General features: G+C 42.7%; 1 protein-coding gene across 2 annotated transcripts in view; it reads right to left on the reverse strand.

Annotated features, from left to right (window-relative positions):
- Window positions 1-22,077, reverse strand: part of pde9aa (phosphodiesterase 9aa) — a 40,552-nt gene that overhangs the window by 6,533 nt on the left and 11,942 nt on the right. Inside the window, exons 2-15 of one of the 2 annotated variants that reach the window (XM_064327787.1) lie at window positions 21,491-21,561; window positions 20,179-20,256; window positions 18,346-18,389; window positions 16,356-16,410; window positions 16,118-16,188; window positions 10,724-10,808; window positions 8,372-8,432; window positions 6,826-6,942; window positions 4,586-4,672; window positions 4,168-4,272; window positions 1,700-1,782; window positions 869-1,025; window positions 509-622; window positions 13-117 (exon numbers count right to left, since the gene is read on the reverse strand). In XM_064327787.1, coding sequence (XP_064183857.1) covers window positions 13-117; window positions 509-622; window positions 869-1,025; window positions 1,700-1,782; window positions 4,168-4,272; window positions 4,586-4,672; window positions 6,826-6,942; window positions 8,372-8,432; window positions 10,724-10,808; window positions 16,118-16,188; window positions 16,356-16,410; window positions 18,346-18,389; window positions 20,179-20,256; window positions 21,491-21,561 — 1,233 coding nt within the window. Of the gene's footprint in view, window positions 1-12; window positions 118-508; window positions 623-868; window positions 1,026-1,699; window positions 1,783-4,167; window positions 4,273-4,585; window positions 4,673-6,825; window positions 6,943-7,071; window positions 7,147-8,371; window positions 8,433-10,723; window positions 10,809-16,117; window positions 16,189-16,355; window positions 16,411-18,345; window positions 18,390-20,178; window positions 20,257-21,490; window positions 21,562-22,077 lie in introns of both variants that reach the window. The other variant, XM_064327788.1, reaches the window with a different exon arrangement.

The raw sequence follows: 22,077 nt of genomic DNA on the forward strand, positions 1-22,077 counted from the left end.
TGGGGTTCTCACCTGCATGAAGTACTCCTCCAGCAGGCAGTCCACCCAGGGCTCGGCCACCTCCATGGGCCGCACCTCGTTAGAAATGTCACAGCACTTAATCAGCACCATCTTCAGCTGGGGGAGGACAGCAGTGTCAGAAACCCATAGCAACACAGGCAGGGCAACACACAGGGTAACCCACAGGGCAACACAGCATACTGCAGTCATGTACGAAATATACAGGGCAACACAGGGTATTATAGCCAGATACTAAATAGGGTAACATAGGATAATATACACAGAGTGATACACTGAATGCACAGGGCAACACAGTCAGGGAAACAAAACAAATGCACCAGACACAGTGTTGCACATCTGCACAGTCAGGATTTTCCCGTCATAGCGGCACAGTCAATGCACAGAACTTGGCTTTGCAATAGCATGTGATGCCATCAGAGAAAAAGCACGAGGCACAGGTAACACAGCCAAGGTAAGGTCTGCGCGGGTGGTGACGGAGAGTTCTCACACAGGTGACGTGCTCCTCATTGGTGAAGTCAAAGCTGTCCACCTTCTGTCTGAAGGAGTCGAGAATCTCACCGTGTCGGGCCATGTCTGTGGCCAGGATCAGCGTTATCGTTCCCTGAGACAGGAGAAAGGCTGTTCAGTCACTATGGAGGACCTGTTAGTCCCCCAATGTCCCTACTGTACACAGTATACGAACAGACCACACAGACAAATACATACACCACTGAGAAAGTATAATGAAATTGTTTAATAGAATGCAATTAAAGCCAAGGAAATGAATTCATCCACGTATGTGTGCTGTCATACACACACACACACACACACATAGCATGTGCATGCTCACACATACATAGACACCCACCTGGCGTATCTGTTTGAAGGCCTCGGGGTCGAAGTTGGAGAAGATGTTGCATTCGGGCTGGGAGAAGATCTGGAAGGCCACAGCACAGTGATGGTTCTCCAGCGGAGAGATATCGTTGTAGCGCACCGCCAACTCTGTCCTCGCATTAATCTGGTACCTGAGTCCACAGGAGAGGCAGAATTAGTCATTTAATGATTGTTCTCCCCCAACATGGAGCTCAGTTATGTAATCACTTGCTGTTGTTGCTATTGCTTTGCAACCTTGAAACTGAATTTAAAGACGAAAATAGATTGAATTGAAATAAGTAAAAGGTGAAAAAATAATTAGAGAGAGGAGGAGAATATAGAAGGGTGAGAAAAAAAGAGGGAGGAATGAGCAAGGACAAGAAAATATGTGGCTGGTAGAGGGAAGAGTGAAGGTAAAATTAACAAAGATATATAGAGATAGATATAGAGAGATGTGAGATAGATATTTAGAAAGGGAAGAGTAATGCTGAAGATCAGAAAGGAGAGGCAGAGGGACAAAAAGACTGATGACAAGAGAGAAGGGGAGGGGACAGAAGCAAAGGGGGACAGGCTGCAGAGGTGGAAAATACAGGTTCAAAAAGCAAAGGTCCGCCCCAGTATTTTGTCCCAAACACCTGGATTTGCTAATTAGCACAATTTTTCCACCCGGGAGGTACATCTAATTAGTAAAATCAGCTGGTTGAGCTCATGGGAGAAAGAAACACATGGCAGGGTTTTGAATTTCTGGACCGCCAAGTTCTGGTGGGCAGCACCCACATCCCTGCTGCCCCTCCTATTGCCCGGTGAGGATGAAGGGCTTTCTTACGTGTTATTGTAACCGGGGTGGTCCAGATCATGGCACACGGCAGCGGTCATCAGGATCAGGATGTCCACCTGAGTGAACTTCTCCTGTGAGTGAGGGACAGATGGGTCAATATCTCACAGCCACACAAGATAACTCCTCAACCGCGTAGTTTAATGCATCATTCACCGCTCTGAAATTTGAAGCACTCTCATCGACCACATCATTCAACACACGAATGGTACCACTCGCCTTCCCACATGGCCCGGGGCAGATCTACCATCCCACAGGACAGTCACAAACGGACAAAATGAATGCGGGAGACCAGATGCCTCCCCTATACCTTGGGTGCTGGGGGTGGGGTGAGGGTTCTCAAACTCTCAAACTGGAATAGAAAACAGACGGTTTCATAAAGAGCCCTAGGAATTAGGGATCCATCTGGTCACTGTATCAACTACCATAATTAAAGCACTTGCGTGACAGAAAAAACAACCAGGGCTCTAAAGACAACACAGGCCAAACTTGCTGTTGCCAATTTCCTGTGAGCACGATAGCACTTGATTACTGCTTCGTCCTTCAGCTCCCAACCTCCTTCACCCCGCTCAGAGATGTGCTGCGCGTGTTTGCGTACTGTGCGTGGCTGTTTGAATCTGGTTGTTGCATGTTTCCAGGCTCTGTGGGAGCCCATAGCTGCTCACTGTGTGCTGTTTGTTTTTGAGATTCTCCAGTTGGCAGTGACTCAGCATGACTCAGCCAATTATACTGCTGATGACTCTTTAAAAAATACATGATTGCCTCTGTGCCCTACACAACATGGAAGTGCACAGAGAGAGAGAGAGAGATAGAGAGATAGTACAAAACAAAACAAAATAAACAAAGTAAAGTCTATGCCTATTGTTATTTATCAGTCACATAGGTGTACAATATTATGTCTTTACATATAATTTATGCCACGTACTTCTGTTGGTTACTAGACGGTAAATTGGATGGTGGCTACAGGAGAAAAAAACCTCACATTGCTGCACGAACAAGAAATGACTAGACCTCAGAAAGCTTTGATTCTAATACAATCCCTCACATATATTCACATACATACAGAGTACAGTATTTGTAATGATTTATTGTATGGCCATTGATATATAAATGTGTTTCAAAGGAGATAATGCATTCAATTCAAATGGACATGTGTCACAACCACAATAATAGCAATAATAGCAGTTCAGTCCTAAAAAGACTTCCTTAGTTTTAAAAGAACATAAGATAGATAAAACAAGACAGAAAGTGGACCAAAAGAGACAGATGGCGAGCAATAAAGAGTGAAAATGAGGGATACTTTATCTGAGATGTTCAGAGTGCAAGAGAGATGTAACGAGAGAGATAAAAGCTTTGGCTTTTCATCAGTGGTTTGTTTAATGGCTTTTAACACAGCACAGTAATTGAAGGTGTGAAGCAGTTAAAATTCTTGACAGTCCTCAAAAGCATAACCTTTACGCTTTAACTTTCATTGCGGGACAACAATTTACTGGCTTGAATGTTGAATGGTAATGTAAGGTTGATCCACACAGCCAGATGCTGATGATCATAAAGCCACCAATCTCCTTTGTTACGTCCCAGTGTTTTTTGTGCGTTGTGTTTTGTTGCTGCCACGTTTGTTTCTGTCTCCCCTACAGACAAACATAATGACGTCACGGACCTGTCGCAGAGATGCGGATCCGTAGATGCACCCGAGAGACGACGCACGCCATTGCTTGGCAACCAGTCTAAAGGATGCCTGTGGTGAGGACGCCGGGACCGTCGCTGAGCAACGTTATTAAGAAGATGCCAGAATATATATTGATTAAGTGCATCTTTTTAAGTAGGTCTGAGTCTGAGGCCTGCAGCTCGGAATTGCCTACTGTTGTCTGTTGTCTGCTCATCTTGACAACACCATCTTGGCTTATAAACTCTTCTATAACATGTTAAGTCACAAATAGTAGCTTTTGTGTTACGTTTTAGTCATAGAAAGTTATTTAAGAGTGCAGATTATTAGGATAGGTAGCGATTACCCCAATTTCTAACTCAAAACATCTGAAACGAACTGCAGGATGGACTTTTAGACATCTTGCGTGGGTTACATCTACCTGTCCGTTGAGATCCTGCAGCCTGCGCTGAACCTGTACATATGCTTAGGACTCCTTTAGGACAAATCGATCTAACACCGTTTTGCTATATCATAAAGCCTTCTTGCATTTTATATATCACAAAAGAAGACCCAGTTTTGCTTAACTGGGTCTTCTTTTGAGTTGTGGTTATTGTTGAGGTGGCTTCATGGTACGTCCAATAGCGTACACCAGGTTATTGTAAGGCAGGTGAGTTATGGGTTGTAACATCCTTTAACAAATAGAGCTTCCAGAGTTAATGCGTGCAGCATTGAAGTTCAGTTCTCAGGGTGGAGTCACACCAGCTCCCTATGAGTGCACAGACATGAGGGTAGGAAACAAGTGTGAACTTACTTGCAGACTGCAGAGGTATATCATGCTGTACATCATCTGTGTGACACAGAAGCAGTGGCGGAAGTTGTGAAAGGGGTTGTTCCTGTAGTTGTCGTGGATACAGAGCTGTCAGGGGGAGAAGGATACAGGAACTACTTCATGTGAGATAACTGCAATCGACTGCTTTATTTGATCAATTAAGAGCTGAGCTTGTTGCAAAACCGACACACCTTGCAGCTCTCTAGGATGAGGATTGCAGTCCCCTGAGTTAAACAGAAACATGAGGGATACAGGTTGGGTGTGTTGTGAGCAACACAGGTTTAGTGTTCAGTCTTGCCTTAGTGTGTGACACAGGTTTGGCAGTACTGTCAGGTTAGGATATGTTAGGATGAACCAACCAATCAGACAACTCTGAGGCCCCTGGCCCCGCCTTTCTTACCAGCCACCTCTTCAGGGTGATGGGGTTGATATTGAAGTCCTTCACCAGGCCCAGGTCATGGTACATATGTTCTAAGCAACTCAGCATCTGGTGACAATGCAACAACATGAGGTCACTTCCTCATCCTGTAACGTTTGCCCACTGCCATATATCTGAAATAAATTGTGAGGGCAACACACTGCATATATTTCTGCACAGATTAGTGAACTTATTTTTTTCCTTCAAATTTTAACCTAATTTTTGTTCATTTGTATTGGCACGACCATTCCTACCCCCTAAATATTGGAGAGGTACATACAAGTACAGTTAAATGCAAAAGTAAAAGGTATTGGGACAGTGACACAATTTTTGTTATTTTGGCTCTGTACTCCAGCACATTAGATTTGCAGTATAACAATGAATGTGAGGTTAAAGTGCAGACTGTCAGCTTTATTTCGAGAGTATTTTCATCCATATTGGGTGATCCCCGTAGGAGTACCAGCCCTTTTTATACATAGCACCCCTCCCCCCTTTGCTCCCTCATTTTAGGGGAGCAAAAGTAATGGGAAAAACTAACATAAAGTCATATTTCCTACTTGGTAACAAATCCTTTGCATTCAATGACTGCTGGAAGTCAATAACCCGTAGACTTCACTATACGCTGGATAACTTCCCTGGTGATACTCTTCCATTATATTCACAATCTCACTCTTTTGGTCACCACCTTTAGCTCATGACCACAGGTGAGAGTAGGCATGAAGATCAACTGGTAAATCGAGAGCTTTGCCTGATTTGGGTGTTTGATACCTTTTTTCATTTGTGTTTCTCAGTTTCCTTCAGTTGTTTAATATTATATTTTGTCTAAAAATCTGAAACCATTCAGTGTGGCAAATATGTAATATGGAAATCAGGAAGGGAGCAAATACCTTTTCATGGCCCTGTACAACATCTAATAATCACACCATGAATAGGGTCACCATTATTTTTCTTCAGTTCTTCTTTTTCCAGCTTTCTCAATTGCATTTCATTCTTCAGCATGAGGTCAGTACAGCCTTCTTTGATCACACACGTTTGAAAATGTTCACATTATACCACCGGGGACATCTAATACGTCAATTGGCACTAACAATGACTGACAGCAGTATTCCCACACTGCCACATGCTTCACTGAGGTTATTAGAACCACATACATGTGGCAGCAGCATAGTCTTAGTGCTGTGCTAGATTGTGGTTTATCTTAAACCAGCCTAAACACTTAAAAATGCAGTAATATCACCAGCACAAAAAAAATTAAAAGCAGAAGGCTAGACCTATTCATAATAATAACATGGTTTGCAGCAGGGGTAGGGTAATAAAAAATAGTCTAGATTAAAAGAGATTATGTGCAATTAATTTAATACGTACGTTTTAAACATTATGTGATTGAATTTAATCACCAGGAATTTTTAACTGTTTCCTTTTAAATGTAAGCCAGTACTTGATCCTTAGTTTAAACTTGTCCATATGAGGAGATTAATATTTCTACATTGACTGAATGGGTTGAACTGGACAAGTACTGCTTTGTTTTTCGAACAATATTTGGAAATGAGTTGTAATTGTTCTCACCTTTGTCACAAAACTACTCCAATGCCACTGCAGTTTTCATTATTCCTGTGTTCTAATCCTTACTATACCAGCTCGATCAACCTTTATCAGATGTATTTACCCATGCTACAACACGCAAAATCTGTTAGTCCTTAATCTACCTACCCTGGCTATTTACCTAGGACCCTGTTACTCAAATCACAGTGCTCCAGGTCCAATAACTGCTGGTTTTACACCCTCCCCTTTACCTGGGAGTCATTTTGAGGACAGTCGGGCCAATCAGTGGAACTAATTGTTCAGTTAATTACCTGGGAGAAAAGAAAACCAGGGCAATGTTTGAGCGTCCATAACCTAGGATAAATACCTAGCTGGATCACAGCCAAGAATATTAACCCTCACCCTACCTACTTCTGCCTACTCATTGAACTCACCTTTACCTGACTCATCTTATTCACTCATGCTATAGCATGCCAACAATAGTAAGCCGCACCATACCTGCCCACCAACTCCACCTTTACTGTGTCATGTACACAGAGCATAGCATACCATTTATTCTATATGTCTCGGCAAGGAGATTATGTACCTGCAATATGCATACAATTTCACAAATGTAATACAGTATACATGCAAGTTCAAGAGTTCCTTCTGCAACTCTAATTAGTTATTATCATTCTTACCTCATGATGCTCACACTGCCACACATTGAAGATGGGCTTTTTCAGAGTCTCCACTACCTCCTGAGACAGATGACATAGACATGCAGACGGACAGAGGCACGCAGACGGACAGACACACTGACAGAGAGAGAACGGGAGAGAGGGAACGAGACAGACAGGCCGACAGACAGACAGACACACAGACAAACAGACAGACAGACAAATAAAAAAGAGAAATGCAAGGTTGCGTGAAGTCATTTTTCTTACCTCATTGGACTCCCACAGCCAGATGTCGAAAGCAGGCTTTCTGAGGGCATCTATGGTCTGCTGCGAGAGCCTGTACTGCAGGTGACAGAGCTCCTAGTTAACCCCACACCTGTACGAGTGCCGCACCTGCACACCTGGCTGTAGGGCAGCTTCTAATGCCTGCACGTGATACCAGCACACCTGGCAGTGATAGTGAGACACCTGGCTGTGATAGAAACAGCTCTCTGGTATCAACATTTGGTTGTGATACCAACACACCTGACTGGCACACCTAAGGATTGAGCTATCAGACCAACACAACTGAGTGTGATACTAACACACCTAGATGTTGTATCTACACACCTCACCATCCAACCCATACATTGGACTGGCAGGCCAACACACCTAACTGAAATTAAATACCTGATTGTAATACCTACACATTGGTTAGTCATACTTACAGTGTACATTGGACTGTCACACACTTTGCTGCAGCAAGAGCTGTCATAACAACACAACTGGCTGTGGACCTACCTGTCATATCTATCAATAAATCAATCAGTCAATCAGTTTATTATAACAACACACCATGACCTATGAAACTTACACACCTGGCTGTCTTACATACATACCAAAATGGTCAAATGTTCAGAAACCTACTATGTTCACCTGGCTGTGAGTGGCAATCTAACAACTCTTCCTTTACTGCATCCAACCTACACACATCTGTTCTTGACCCCTGACCCCAACCTGGAACCCGACCTCTGTGACTGCCCCTCGGTAACTGGTGGAATCCTGAGGCAGCATGCCAGTGGCAGTCCTCCAATTCTTTTAAAATTAGAGTGCTATAACAGGCATTACATTTCATTTGGAGACATCAAGAATATTTGTCCTTAACTACCTTTGACCTACCATTATGTGCATGCTCAGCAGTCATTCGAATTATCCAGCCAATCGTTATTTATACAGGGGTATACGTCTGTGCAGTTCTTTTGTTGTAGAGGGGTCTTGACGTAGTGGTTGAGTTACACAGTGAGGTGTTCTTTGACTCGAGGTGGATAAGAAACTGACGTCCAAGCTTATTCAAGTTTTGTTTTGTTTTCTGTCACCTCTCAAGTCAGTCATTTCATATTTCACAGCAGATCAATTACAAGTTTATGTTCCCAGTTTTTAGATTAAAATAAAGGCTAAGCCAGTTGGGGGATGAGGCAGGTAAAAATAACAATAGGACTGATTGGTAAGTTGGAGGTAAGATTAAAAAAAAGGACAAACTTTGATTGACTCCCCGCTGTCTGGGTGTGGTATAGTCTAGATGGCCTACCTTTGTGTAAGAAGGGACATCTCTGCGTGGCATCAACTTCTTATTATCATCCAGGAAACTACTGTAATGAGGAGAAATGAACCAATCAATAAATGCAACAACCAATTAATCAACCAGCCAATCAATACATCGACCAATCAATCAATAGATCAAGAAAACATTCAATCAATCAAACACTTTTTAGCTGTCAGAACATTCCAAAAACCTCAGGAGAGTTAGGGTAATGGTACGAGCATGAACATTTTCCCCATTTCCTGGATGACCCTTGAATGTTGTACAGCAGAAAATGTTCACCCCTCATTGATTATTTCTTATTTTTGCTGTGTTGCAAAGTGAAATTAAAACATATTTAAATGGAAGTTTTCAGATATATGATATATATCCAAGAAGAGCTATGCCAGCTCCCAAAGGCCTATAAAGTATTAACTTCCCCAGTGTTGTAGTATTGGGGGGGTGAATACTTCTGTAATGAGAAATGTAAATCATGTCAATAAAATAAGAGGTGATGCACAATAAAGGTGTTGAATTTTATATGTTCAATTAATTTCCATTTTAGGGTGTAAAAGGACAAAATGTGTAGAAGTTTAAGGGAGTAAATGCTTTCTGGAAGTACTACATGGTCCTTCATTACAATTTTATCTGGAATTATAGCAATGTTAAAGAAATATGCAATTTTAATCCTTTCATTTGTCACATTGTTAAATTTGTTTTTGGGATGTATGCTTTCTGATATTTCGAAGACTAAATTAACTTTTTATAACAACTTGTTTAGTTTAATGTTTAGCAAACATTGTCTCACAAGCAATTGGGAATCTACCATTCAGTTTTCTGGAAATTTTTTGTTCTTTGATGTTCTGTCTTAAGAATTCACTCAAGGTTATGCAAGTCAGATCTTACAGTGTCTTATTACACTGATAAGGTGTAATGAGTGTCACCTGACACCTGTCTTTGACATTACCTCCTGTGCTCTAAGTATAGGTGTCAACTCCAGTGAACTCCTGTTCTAACTGACTGTGAGCGTGGGAGTGAGGTTGTTGATGTATCTCCTATATTGTCTGGCTTCACCCCCAACAGAGTTACATACCGTCCTTACTTCATATCAGGTTATAAAACGGGTAGCTTTCAAATCTCGCAATCTGACTGGTTAATAGCCGTGGCATAATTGTATACCACGGCTATGATGTCTAATGCTTCTTTACAGTTCTACTTCAATTATCACTCCGCAGCTAAGCAGCCATTCAAGTCAAGTCACAAAACATTTGGAACTATATGCGTGCCTTGAGGTGAGAAAGATTATGTCCGTAAGTGGGCACAAGGGAGCCAAAACTCAGGGACCAAAGAACGTGGAGCAGAATTTTCACCACACCGAGGAATGTGTCTCCTACACCTAACAAAATGAATAGACTTACGCAACAAATCCTACTGATGTTGGACAGTTTTGCAGTGGTTGCACAATCAATTGGAACGTACAAATAAGCATGAATAAGGCATAAACTCTTGTTAGGTCACTAACACTAGCTTGTTTACTAGCTAGTTCGGCAGAACGAAAGAGAGTTTACTAAAGTTGCATAGCAACCACCTGTGCATGTTTGTCCAGCCGGGAACTACTTTTAATTATTCTTGTAATGAAATTGTCAATAAAAATGGCTTCATTTTGATTGTATCTATAATATTTATATTATCATGTTTGGTAACCATTTTATAAAAGCAATAACTCACTCCAGTCCGTGGTATATTGTGATTATATCACAGCTACGGGATTTGTGGCCTGACACACACAACAACTTTGAGCTGTAATATAATCACAATATATTGTACCACTGTCTGTCGTGAGATATTGCTTAAGCATGCTATTATGCTTCCCTGCCTTCCTCAATATTGTCTTTCTAAATACAAAGCAAAAGGAGAGAAATGCAGGAATGGTTAACACAAATTTTTCACTGAAAAGTGTCCATTCAATTTATTTTGTCATCTTTATGCGTATGAGCCATCGTACTGTATCAAATTAGTGAATATTCTGTGAGACTCCAGAGATGTAATCTAAAACTCACTATCCATGGGAGAGCCACTGCAATGGCTTAATGACTATGATTTCCCGCATGCTCTGCATGTGTCTACATGCCTTTCTAGTTCTTATTCTAAAGGCAACTGGAAAACAATGGAAGCCACCAGATTTATGAGAAATTTGGGAAGGGTAGAGCCAGTTTTCCCAATCCCCACAGAATCAAGGTTTCTATTGTGGGAATAAATTTGCCCCCCTCAGAGAGTGCACCTCAACTGACAGATATACAAAAAAAGAGGGCAGAGAACATGGAGGTTAAAGGTCAGGGTTGAGAGTTCAATGTTACTGACCTGTTGTTTCTGGAGGCCATCTCTTCACGGAGCTTCTTAATGTCGTTGCGACACTTCTCAATCTCCACGACCTTCAAGCCCTCCACTGCAACAGGTATAAAGAAAGACACAGGGACATAGAGAGAGAGAGAGAGAGGTGATGTACAGAACCTAAATATCGGTACAGACAGCTTTAGAAAATACAGAGAGCTATACTGCAGAAAGAGAGAGTATATTGAAACACAGACACACTAACCACTGAGCAAGACCAAGAGTTGTGTATGAGAAAGAGAGAGAGAGAGACAGAGAGAGAGAGAGACAGAGGGAGAGAGAGTCAGGGAGAGAGGGGAGGGTAGAAAGACAAAGGTAACCACAGAGAGAGGTAGTCAGGTAAACAAGTTGAGAGTGAAAGAAAGAGAAGGGGGTGTTTTTAAAGGTTGGAAGAATGTATCTAGGAGGTGTATGTAGGAGGGGGAGTGAGTGTTAGTTGTGCTTTATTGGGAAGCATTGTTGTTAATGTCATATATGCATACTATTTACTGCTTTAGCAGTTCTATTGTGAAAAAAATAATAATAATTTGAGAGAGAGAAGAGGGGCAGGTGAACTGCACACAGGTAACCAGGGGAGATGGTAGAATACAGGCAGTAAAATGTATGTTAAAAACAATGCTGCAGCAAGATCAGTGATGGGCAAACTGCAGCTCTCAGGTGTGATTTGTTCCAGGGGAGGAACACAGGAGCACACAGACTCACACTCACAGTCATGCACAAATATGGATACATATATGTGCAAAAAGACACATACATGAACACACAAATATGGACACATACACATCCACACATACATGCACATAAACACACACATACAGAAACACATACATGAACACACAAATATGAACACATAAACATCCACACCTGTGTATGCATAAACCTCCACTCACATACACATCATACACACACATGCATACACACACACACACACAGATGCACACAGAAATACCAAATACGAGCACACGCAGTCAGGCACATACACACATGCACACAGACACACACACATATGGGCACACAAAGACAGATCCATACACACATGCCCACACACACAGACGTGCACACACACATATACACACATAGATGTACACGCAAATACAGGCACACACAGACAGACATACACACACATGCACATGGACACAGACATTCACACACACGCATACGCAGACACACACAAGCACAGAGAGGAACATGCACACACGCACAGAGAGGAACATGCACACATGCACAGAGAGGAACATGCACACATGCACAGAGAGGAACATGCACACACGCACAGAGAGGAACATGCACACACGCACAGAGAGGAACATGCACACACGCACAGAGAGGAACATGCACACACACCAGGAGAGAACATGCACACATGCACAGAGGAACATGCACCACGCACAGAGAGGAACATGCAGCACCGCACAGAGAGGACTTCTGATGGCACCACTGCACAGAGAGGAACATGCACACATGCACAGAGAGGAACAGACCATGCCAGAGAGAACATGCACAATGCACAGAGAGAACATGCACCTAGCACAGAGAGGAACATGCACACAGACAGAAGGAACATGCACACCGCACAGAGAGGAACATGCACACATGCACAGAGAGGAACATGCACACACGCACAGAGAGGAACATGCACACACGCACAGAGAGGAACATGCACACACGCACAGAGAGGAACATGCACACACGCACAGACAAATGCGGACACCCTGATACCATGTCACCCACAGCACAGCCACACGGTGCCATCTACTTGTCTTCTCAGTTCTATTAATATTAACTGTCACACACACTATCTCAGGTAGATGAAATTGATGTAACAGGCTCTTATCAGGATTCTTTGGACCCTGGCATCTCCTCCACATAAGCACTCAGCACTGCGCTCTTCCTGAGCCTCCCACTTTCTGTGCGCACCCTGCGCTGCCTGTGCACCGGGTCTCCATGGAGACCAAGGTTCAGGATGGGTCTCCGTGGAGACAGAGGCCAGGATTGGTCTCTGTGGACTCTGACGATAGAGTTGGTCCAAACAGATCTGACGTATCAGCATTTACGTGCATCCTGTTTAACATCAGAGACCCATCCTGGACACTTTCTCCACAGGGACCTATGCAAGCTTCGGTCTCTGCGTAGACAGGCCCATCCTAACTTTGGTCCTTATCAATTCATGTCTGTAGGAACCAGTCATTAAATTTATTGTAAAAAATTTCATAAATAAAAAATTTGTTCATAATCAGGACAAAGATTTGTTTTAGTTGACTCAGAAGCAAACACTTTGGGCTCTAGCTTGGACTCAGCACAATGCAGCAGTGACCCGCGTAGTGTCTTCGCTAGTGTCAGACAGACGCAGTTGTCATTTTCCCGTCCAGCGCCTACGCTGGTAAAATAGCAAATGACCTTGCGCCCATGTGGGCGAGTTGGTCTCAAAATGAAGTCTGGTCATGGTAATTGTCTGAGAATTGCTATTTTGATGCACACTACTATCTTAATATTGTGCCCTAACAATGAGACTTGGACATGACTTAAAACCAGCATTCACATTATGACCAACCAAAACCTGGTTTTAATGTCACAGTTTAATCGCTAGGGTGTAATATTAAGACTGTAATGTGCAATGTGTAACAGACAGGATGGTGTAGGTGCTTTGTGCACCATGTAGGCGGATTAGCGAAGCCCATACTCCCTCCTGTCAGGGGCACACACAAACATGCATAAATATATCAAGATTATAAAGTGCATTATAAAGATTAATGTGTGAATCATTTTGTGTGTATATACAATAAATATTCAACGTGTAATAATGGATGGTCATAATATTGATCCAAATTAGACAATCGTAGTAATAAAATAAAATTGGCCATTCTGTTAAAGATGTGTCTGATGACATGTCTATACTGTACTGCATGAATTGTCATTAAATGGAAAATTCATGAAAACACACACTGTAGACTAAGAGACAGGAGTTTGGAGTAGCCTACTGCAGTGCACTTCAGATGTTTGCAAGTCAGGTGGACCATTACAATACAGCCCTCAGACGGCCTGAATATTTTGGTTGTGCTTTGTGTGTGGCAGAACATTGCCAAAAGTCATGGATTATTTCCAACGTAAATGTGGACACATTACAAGACCATAGAAGGCGTGGTGGTGAACTGCATGTCCAGTTAATGAACTGAAACACAGCAGCAGCACGGCCATGGAACAGCTGGCAGAAGAGCTGCTTCATCTACAGCCTGGTAAGCAGACAGAAGGGTTCATTTGATTGAATAAAGTCCAAAACTTTGTCCAGTATATTGCATTTATTTGGACATTTAAAATTACCTTAATGCATTGCAATGTTTTTTTTTTTAATTCACTGTGCATGATGATTTTTTTTACATCACAATACGATTCAAAAAACAAAGATTAATTCAAATGTCACCAATTCTTAACCTTAATTATTAGTTTTTAAAACATTTTTTTGGATTATAGTGACCAGATTTTCTTTAAGCATTTAAATCCCTGCTGATTTCACCTATTAGTCCATAACTGAACAAAACGATTCTAAGGAGAACTAAAAGTCTAGTAAGACAAAGTCTAGTAAGAAAAATAAACCTTTTTCCGAAACGAAAGCAAATTTTCCGCACATTACACAGTTCATTCAGACAATTTTCACGGACTCACGCATGAGCAGGCCTTTATCCACAGTGGTAAATCTGTCTTTTTTTTCAATGTCTTGCTAAATCCGCCGTTATAATAGCAATCTGCGAAGTGGCAAATGCAGGCGGCTTTAAAGGGAATAGAAGATGACACTTTGATTGGTTTATCGCATGTTACGTCAAGACACACCGATTAATTAAATAAGCCACTAAGCTCTGCCCTTTTGAACCTTCTGCCTTACTTTGCACTCAAACTATCCGCCGTCAAACTAGCAAATGGGGTCTGGCCATGTCCTAAAAGCATTTGTGCCTTGCATTTTAGACCATGCATGCATGAAAACTTTGAAAATGCAGCCCCTCATCTCTTATCCTCATATGGCCTGACTATTTATTTTTGTCTCCTGTGGTAGACATGAGTCTCTGGGCCTAATCTCACAAACTATATATTCTAGTATGCTGAAACTTGAAAGGGACATTCTGAGAAAATAAATAATATTTTTTGTTTTTGTCATCCAAGACAGAGTTATGTCAAAACATTTTAATACCAAATTTTTTTTCTTCTGGGTCTCAGGAGGATATGACAATTCTCAGAACATATTCAGGATAAAAGCACAAAGTACACTTTGTGTGCTGCAGCCTCCACCTTATGAAATATTAAAGGTGTCATACACAAACCGAATTACGAGCATCGAGACAAGCACACCTGAATCCTGATCTGCTTTGAAGAGGCTGACACCTAAATCAAGACTTTTAACCAGCCCCACATCCCAGCCCTCCACTCTCGGTGGCTGAGCTTTCTCTCGTGCAGCATCAAAGCACTGGAACTCTCTCCCTCCTCTCATCTGGAATGCTGAGACTCTCCAATTTTGAAGAAGCATCTAAAATGCACCTCTTCACAGTACATAATTATCCTCCCCACACTATTCTGGTACTTGTAGGCTAATACTCTTACTTTTGAAATGAAATAAAATAAAATATATATTATCTTTAAAAAATTTGACAAGCCAAATTTACAGCCTAATTTGGAATGTCAAATTAGTTATTTGCAGCCGTGTTGATGCAGTGATCCCCGCTGCTGATCTGGGAGAGAGCAGACGTCAGCATGCTCATTCACACCACAGCCCAAAGCTGAGCTCGCAAGGATGAGAGCCAGAGGAAGACAGTTCATGTCCGGCTTCGGCAAGCAGATCCTGGGAGGCACAGACTCCTAACTGACCAAACCCACCCATCCAATTGCACAATGCCCTGCAGGGCTAATAACCAAAGTGAGCACTGGCATGGCCCAGATTCGAACAGAGACCACGGGGCTCATGCATGCACCAGAACAGTGCCTTAACTGGTTGAGCCACCCCGCAACCCCTGTAACAGTTTTAATGTGTAGGGCGACGTTGAGCATTTACAGTTCAAAGTCTATGACATACATGGGGACATTAAGCGCATGCCGGATCCCCCAGCTCTGTTCCTTCCCGTTAATGCACCAATCAACTTCCTCTTAAGCAACCCTGTGCATCATCAAGAGCCATATTGCCTTAGAGACACAAGTTTTGTTCTTGCAAATTTCATTATGCCTTAAGAAATTAAAAGTGTCTGAACTTTTTACTTGTCAAAGGCTTGAGCGGGAAAATATTTTATGATATTAAATATTTGTATTGCAGTCAGGAACTACAAGTTGCATTGTAGAAAAATACAGCAGAAAAAAACATGTTTAAGGTCGAAGGGGGTCACCTACACTCCACTCTTTTTTCCAGCATGGCCAAGCGGTTTGTGACTTCAGTCTTCAGTTCATTTATTTTGAATGCCCTGCAGAATGCACATATGGAGGAAAAGCTTCATGCAGCACAAAGTCCCGTAATAATAATACTAATACTACTACTACTACTACTACTACTAATAATAATAATAATAATACATAAAGAATAACAACAACAATAATAATAATAACAATAGTATAAAATAAGTATGTGTACCTGGAGAACTGCTCAGCCACCTGGCTCAGTACATTCTGAAAGAGTTCCTCTTTATCTGTAATTAAAAAGCACATTGTAAACCGCACAAAGAATCCCACAGACACACAGGTAAACCACATCACTAACCCCACACACAGGTAAGCCACATCACTAACCCCACACACACACAGGCAAACCACATCACTAACCCCACACACACAGGTAAACCACATCACTAACCCCACACACACAGGTAAGCCACATCACTAACCCCACACACAGGTAAACCTCATCACTAACCCCACACACAGATAAACCACATCACTAACCCCACACACAGGTAAACCACATCACTAACCTCACACACAGATAAACCACATCACAAACCCCACACACAGGTAAACCACATCACTAACCCCACACACAAGTAAACCTCATCACTAACCCCACACACACACACAGGTAAACCACATCACTAACCCCACACACACACAGGTAAGCCACATCACTAACCCCACACACAGATAAACCACATCAGTAACCCCACAGACACAGGTAACCCTCATCACTAACCCCACACACACACAGGTAAACCTCATCACTAACCCCACACACACGCAGGTAAACCACATCACTAACCCCACATACGCAGGTAAACCACATCACTAACCCCACACACACACAGGTAAGCCACATCACTAATCCCACACACAGATAAACCACATCACTAACCCCACACACACAGGTAAACCACATCACTATCCCCACACACACAGGTAAATCACATCACTAACCCCACACATACACAGGTAAACCTCATCACTAACCCCACACACACGCAGGTAAACCTCACCACTAACCCCACACCATGCAGGTAAACCTCTCACAACCCACACACACCACAACCACCACACACACACTCAATAAACACGCACACACACACAACACTTCAGAAATAACTATTTACCATAAGGTAACTATTAAAGGGGAAAAAAGGAAATTAGAAGTGGTAGACACACAGACAGATAGATAGACAAGCAGACGGAAAGAAATCCAGGTAAATATCTGAGAGAGGCAGATGTCGCCGTTGCGGTTGGCCGCTCACCTTTCCGAGCTCTACAAACAGGATCTCCTCAGAGTAAAAAAGCTCCTCTGATTCAGCCGCCTCGAGCAACGACATTCATTTCGGCTCCGGCGGACAGCGAACGCGCAACAAAGAGCTCACAAACACCCGCCTGCTGTTACGGCGCCTGCCATGTCCTGGACAAAGTTCAGCCCAGACTGGGGGAAAGACTGTGCAGCTGCGCTGCAGGTTGCGCTTTCTTGTTTGTCGTCGGAGGTCAGAGGTCAGGGGCACGGGCTCGGCTCTCCTCCGGGGACGCGGCGAACGTGTGCAACACGGCGGGGAAACAGCAGTTACACGGTTTTATGGCGCTGCCGAAAATAAACGAGTCAGTGGTGTGTGTGTGTGTGTGTGTGTGTGTGTGTGAGACAGAGACAGAGAGAGAGAGAGGGGCGGTTTTTACAACATCTTTATGGAGATGTTCACACCTGTGCAGACAGAACAGTGTGTGTGTGCGGCTGGTTTGAGGGAGGCCTGGGAAATTATACAGGAAAGCTGCTTTAGACATTACTGGCACCTTTTCAAAGCAGGTTTACTGCGGTGATGGGGGTGGGGGCTAGCCAGGTCAGCAGAGAACTCTGTGCCACACTCTCCTGCTACTCCTTAATGTTCTCACGCCTTTCTTGAGGCATTGTGCATTGTGGCTTTGTAGCTGTAAAAATTTTACATGCAATGTTCTGAGAATGCTATTGTGTAAGCGTGTGTCCTTTTGCACCTCCGCTTCTGAGGCAGTGGGTGTGTGCCAAAAGTTGTGCCATTGCATGCATTGCCCTCCTGAATCTACCTCCTTCTCCTGAGCTCAGTGACAGTTTTGTGCTCCCCCCCCCCCCCCAATGCTGTGGTGTAATCATTAAATAAACCTGTTAGTTCCTTCCAAGAAGGACTCACCTGCAAGCGGTCCCCCGGTCAGAGGCACCACCCTGTATGGTGACCTTCATTTACGAGAGAACAAAAGCAAGCAGTGAAAAAGCCAGCAGCGCAACGCTGTAATATGTCCCCCAGCTTTAACCACAGGTTGAACACACATTCATCTTCTACAGAGCAGTAGCAACCTGGAAAATATGTGTGAGAGTGAGAGTAGAACATTATTGTATTTGCATATATGTGTGCATATGTATGGACCTGTGTTTATGCTGTGTATAGGTCTGTGTGTGTGGTTGTGTGTACAAGAGTGCATGCCTGTGTCTGGGTTTGTGCATTTGTATTAGAATTTATTAACCTGATAATCTGGCCACATTAATAATTGTATTGTACTTATTGTATATTTCAATAACGTGCTGTACTGTGCTGTAAGTTCTCCTGTGTATACAACTAAAGTATTCAAATGCGTGTAAGGTAAGTGCATGTGTACACATTCCCTACGCACATTTGAACACTTTATTTGCAGGTAGAAAGGAGGGGGAAGGGGGTACGGTAGACTTTGAATCCAAACCATGGGACAGCAGTGAGTTTCCTCTTTAGCTGCCAGCCTGCACTGTTTGCCTTGCAAATAAAGATGTTTTGCATATGGGCACTGTCAGGAGATAAGAGCATGAGGGCTGAAGGAAATGGACATTGCTAACACACAGTGTTCTCACACTGATCACTGCTAGGCGAAATCAAAGTGAATAATTCTGAAAATATCAGAATAATATCTGAAAAATATCAGAATAATGCTGAACACCTGTAATGTAAGGCTGTATGCATGTATGCAAGACACATGTACAATACAAGCTCAGTACAGTACAATGCATAGGAAATGGAGGTTCTGTATGCACTACAGGTGATGACGAGCTCTTAACAGCTCTTTTAATGCACCAGGAGTACTCAGTTCAAGGGAAGACCTCAATGTACCAGGTGTATGTATTACAGGTAAAGACCTCTCTTAATGTATCAGGTGAATGCAATGGAACAGGTGATAATGAAAAGGGTACATATAACACACTGCAACTATACTACCAGCAAAATCATAGCAAAGCTGTCTGCATTCAAGTGCCTATGTAATGGGATGGGAACCAATGGGCTAATAACATGGCACAACATCCTTCATGGACGCTCGCAAACTTACAATAAATAATAAATAATAAAGAATAAATGTGGCTCATTGATAGAACAGCCTGCTTAGCTAGCTCACTGTTTGTAGAATTGTTGTGCATGCTGTTGCATAGCAACTAGGGGTCACATAGTTGCAAATGAGCTGGGGAGATATCGCTCTGTTTTTCCCAGAAGTTTTTCTGGAACCTGGTGTAATGTTTACATATGCAATGATAACACACTGAAATAAACACATCAAAATTTGTTCAGAAATTGTTATTTCTCATACAAATGCCTCTACAGTGTCAATGTAACAAAGATATGACGTCATGTAGGACAGTTTGTATCAATACCAGTGGAATCTAGATAGCTGTATTCTAGACACCATTTGACCAAAACTATCAGGTTTTAGCACACACAAGCCAATCAGAATCGAGTATTCACTCAGATCAAGGCATAAAGCACGGGTACAGATTTGTCTTGATCTACTAAGTATATGTAGCACATGTACATATCCTTGATAATTGTAACAGGTATATGTCATACAGGTAAACGCCTCTACTACCACAGGTGAAAGCAGTGGAACTGATAAATGCTCTGAATGTACCAGGCGCATGTAAAACAAGGAAAGACCTCTCTTGGTGACCCAGGAGCATGTGTTGAAACAGGAAACAGATGAGTGGGTGTTTGAGGTGCAGGTGAGACTACCTTTCAGAGTTGCGTGGCATTGTGGGGTCAATGGACACCATGGCTCCATTCACATCCAACAGGGAGATGTTGGTGTTCCTATTAAACACACACATTGGATTGCAATGAATGAATTTTGTGTGGTTATTTGTGTGAAATTACATTCGATACACGTCATGGAGCAATTTGTATCAAAGCTTTGGTCATTCAGTTGCAACACATGCTCTCACAAGACAGAACAGTGATGAAATGAACCAGAAAATAAAATTTAACTGGCCAATCAACCATGACACAAGCAACCATCAACCAGGTGATATTTGGATGGTCCAACTGCAGACAGGGGGAGGCCTGCGAACTTGTGAACTGCTTGCGAACAGTTCACACTGGTGGCATGAACTTACTGTGACTTTTTGTTTATCTCTTGTTTGAAAAGAGTCATTTTGAACAAAGGTTTGACTTTGTTTGGAGTATACTGGTGCCTTCAGTGTGAGGGCTGTGGATGGCAGCCCTGAATGGCAGTGCTAATTGGCCATAGCCTCTGTTGGGGAGGCAGAGAGGTCCAATCAGTGGGTTTGTCTCATTGCATGAACGTGACTCCTTTGGCCAATCAGGTGTCTATGCAACAGGGGTAGGTCTGCCGTGCGCTTTGAACCACATCCCTTACCAACCTCACCACACAGCAAGAGATGGTTAGCCTGGAGGGCTAAAGGCCAGCCAACACAACTAATCAGACTCTTATTGCTTCTCCAGGGTGAACACATTTGATATCAGATGTTCACCTGCCCTTGACTCTAAATCTGCATTTACACTTACCCTATATGACCGAAAGTATCTGAATACTCCTTGGCCTGGGGCTGTTTTTCATGGTTTGGTCTAGGCTGCTTAGTTCCAGTGAAGCCAAATCTTAATGCTACAGCATACAATAACATTCTAGATGATGCTGTGCTTCTCCAAAAGTTTAGGGAAGGCCCTTTCCTGTTTCAGTATGACAATGCCCCTGGGCACACAGCGAGGACCACAGTTATACAGCAGGATTTCAACATAAGCATTTTGTACTAAGCAGGGATAGGCAGAATTTTTAATACTGTATTTGAAATATGTCTAGAAAATGTATGTCTTTCTATCCGCCTTTGTATATGGTTGATATCTCAGTGCCAGCTGCAAAGCAACCTTCGCCTCCACCATTTTGATTGTTGTTTATAGATATATTCTTGGGAGGTATTTTGTATTAGGCAACAAGATGTCATAGTGTAATTCTGCCGATCCCTGACATTTATGTCATAATGTGGAGCTGCTGTGCCACAGACTGTGGTCAGAGAGCTGGGACTCCTACCTGGGCAGCCCCAGGGCTGTGCAAAAGAGCTCCTTTATGTCACAGGGGCTGCAGAATCGGCTGAACACCACCTGAGAGACAGAGGCAGAGAAAGAGAGAGAGAGAGAGAGAGAGAGAGAGAGAGAGAGAGAGAGAGAGAGAGAGAGAGAGAGAGAGAGAGAGAGAGAGAGAGAGAGAGAGAGAGAGAGAGAGAGAGAGAGAGAGAGAGAGAGAGAGAGAGAGAGAGCACATGAGCAAACATGTCTGCTCAATAATAAAAGACACTGTTCACCATATTCACTCATCGTCTACATTACATTACATTTATTTGGCAGACACTTTTATCCAAAGCGACGTACAAAAGTGCATTTCATGATCATGGACAACTACAAAACACAGGTTCAATAAGATTCAATACTTATTTTGTACAGCTATTTCTAACCAAGAACACAGTTTAGTTCACACAGTGAACACTATTCTGATCTAACCTCTGCCAAGCCAACTAGGCAGAAGAACAAGCTACAATATTAGGACAAATACAAATTACCAAAAAGTGCTGGGATGGGGGAACATGTAACGAGTGTCATGAAAGGGGGGGGGGATTTAGA

The sequence above is a fragment of the Anguilla rostrata genome, chromosome 3 (assembly GCF_018555375.3).
Source record: "Anguilla rostrata isolate EN2019 chromosome 3, ASM1855537v3, whole genome shotgun sequence".
NCBI classification, from domain to species: Eukaryota; Metazoa; Chordata; class Actinopteri; order Anguilliformes; family Anguillidae; genus Anguilla; species Anguilla rostrata.